The sequence below is a fragment of the Fringilla coelebs genome (assembly GCF_963513975.1).
Source record: "Fringilla coelebs genome assembly, chromosome: 1".
Classification (NCBI taxonomy): domain Eukaryota; kingdom Metazoa; phylum Chordata; class Aves; order Passeriformes; family Fringillidae; genus Fringilla; species Fringilla coelebs.
The window spans coordinates 51,606,945-51,608,715 of NC_140028.1; the positions used below are offsets into that span (position 1 = coordinate 51,606,945).

Consider the following 1,771-nt stretch of genomic DNA (forward strand, 5'->3'; position numbering starts at 1 on the left):
GCAGCATGCAAAATGTTCTGATAGACTGGTAACTACTTCAGAGAAATCAGGAACCAAAATAAAAGTGGTTATGAAAACATCCCTTAAATCTGAGCCGAAACGATGGCTTCTTTGCTTGTTTCCTTCTTTAGCTTGCTTGTTTGGTTTTTTTTGAAATCACTCTTGCTAATTGTCCTGCAGTCATGGTATGTACCAGATAGCCAAGAAAGCTGACATGGTGAAGTTATATACAGCATCCTTGTGACCTTTTTGCAGTGAAGATACATGTCTGTCCAATAAAGCCCAGGCCAAATGACAGTGACAGCTGTCCTGTGGCATTCAGTTTGAATTGAACAGGTTTGCTCACAAGTCAGGAGCAAGTGTTTCATTACAGACTGTGCACCAAGATCAACACAAGCCCCCAAAAGTGAAACTTTCCCTCAGCAGCTATGGAAACTGTTCCGGTGGACTGAGATGCACTTCGCAGGCTCCTCCCTGTCTCCTTGCTTTGACTTTCCCACCTCCCGCAGCCCGTCATCCTCTGTTGGCATTTGCATATTGCAAGGGAATAAAACCTCAGTTCTCTCAGGAGTGAACCAGAGTGTTATGGGAAGTGAGCACTCGAAGAACGAGGAGCGAAGGAGCATGGTTTTCCTTAGGAAAGGCCCGAAGCTGCCCGCATGGGAAGACGCCCTTCTGGCAGGGAGAGAGCCCAAGTCGCTGCTGAAGCGGGGATTGCGCTATGTCAGCCTGAGCCTCATCATGAAAGGGATGACCACCACGCCTGACTTCTTGTGGGGACTGCACGAGGTGCAGAAGCTGAACCTCTCACGCAACCAGCTGGTGGTGATTCCTCCTTCGCTGGGGAAGCTGGACAGGCTGGTAGTGCTGAACTTGGGTGGCAACTGCCTCAAGTGCCTACCTAAGGAGATCGGGCTGCTGAGGAACCTGAAGGTCTTGTTCGTCAATATGAATTGCCTGAAAGAAGTGCCAGCGGAGCTCAGCTTGTGCAGGAAGCTGGAGGTTCTGAGCCTCTCGCACAACTGCATCTCACAACTGCCTCTGAGCTTCACCGACCTGACAAATTTGAGGAAACTGAACCTCAGTAACAACCGCTTTGTGCAAATCCCCCTCTGCATTTTTGCCCTGAGAAGCCTAGACTTCCTGCACCTGGGGTCCAACAAGCTGGAAAACATCGCAGAGAGCATCCAGTATCTGGTCAATCTGCAAATCTTTATCGTGGAAAACAACAACATACGCAGTCTGCCCCGGTCCCTGTGCTACATCAGCACCCTGGAGCTGCTGAACGCCGACTACAACGCCATCCAGACGCTGCCGGACGACCTGTACCTGCTGCGCCGCCTGCGCCGCATTGCCTGGAACCCCATGGACAAAGGGCTCCACATCGCCCACAACCCCCTGTCCCGGCCCCTGCCCGAGGTGGTCGAGGGTGGGCTCGATGTCCTCTTCAACTACCTCAGGGACAAAAAGGAGCGGAACTGAGCTTCCGCCGAGCTTGGGATTAAGCCTGTCATCGAGACTCAGTCGCATCGGAGAGCTTTCCTGCACGGGCATTTCCACTTCATAATGCTTGGATTTTGAAGGCTATGGGAGGCTTTAGTAACAGTTGGAGGAAAGCAAGTAAAGTATGATGGTCTTGATTAAGTGTGGAAAGAGCAAACTTTCTAAAAATAGCCACCTCTGTAACCTTCACTGCTGTGGTACTTGGGGGTTTTTACGGAAAAAAAGTACAGCACAGTTGTGATAAAATATTTGCTCTTCATTTGACAGA

At 50.4% G+C, this 1,771-nt stretch overlaps 1 protein-coding gene across 1 annotated transcript; it reads left to right on the forward strand.

Annotated features, from left to right (window-relative positions):
* Positions 1 to 453: 453 nt before the first annotated feature.
* Positions 454 to 1,482, forward strand: LRRC30 (leucine rich repeat containing 30; the record flags this gene model as incomplete). Its single annotated transcript, XM_084227054.1, has 1 exon — positions 454 to 1,482. The coding sequence occupies one exon, from the start codon at positions 454 to 456 to the stop codon at positions 1,480 to 1,482; it is 1,029 nt and encodes a 342-aa protein (XP_084083180.1).
* Between the last annotated feature and the right edge of the window lie 289 nt (positions 1,483 to 1,771).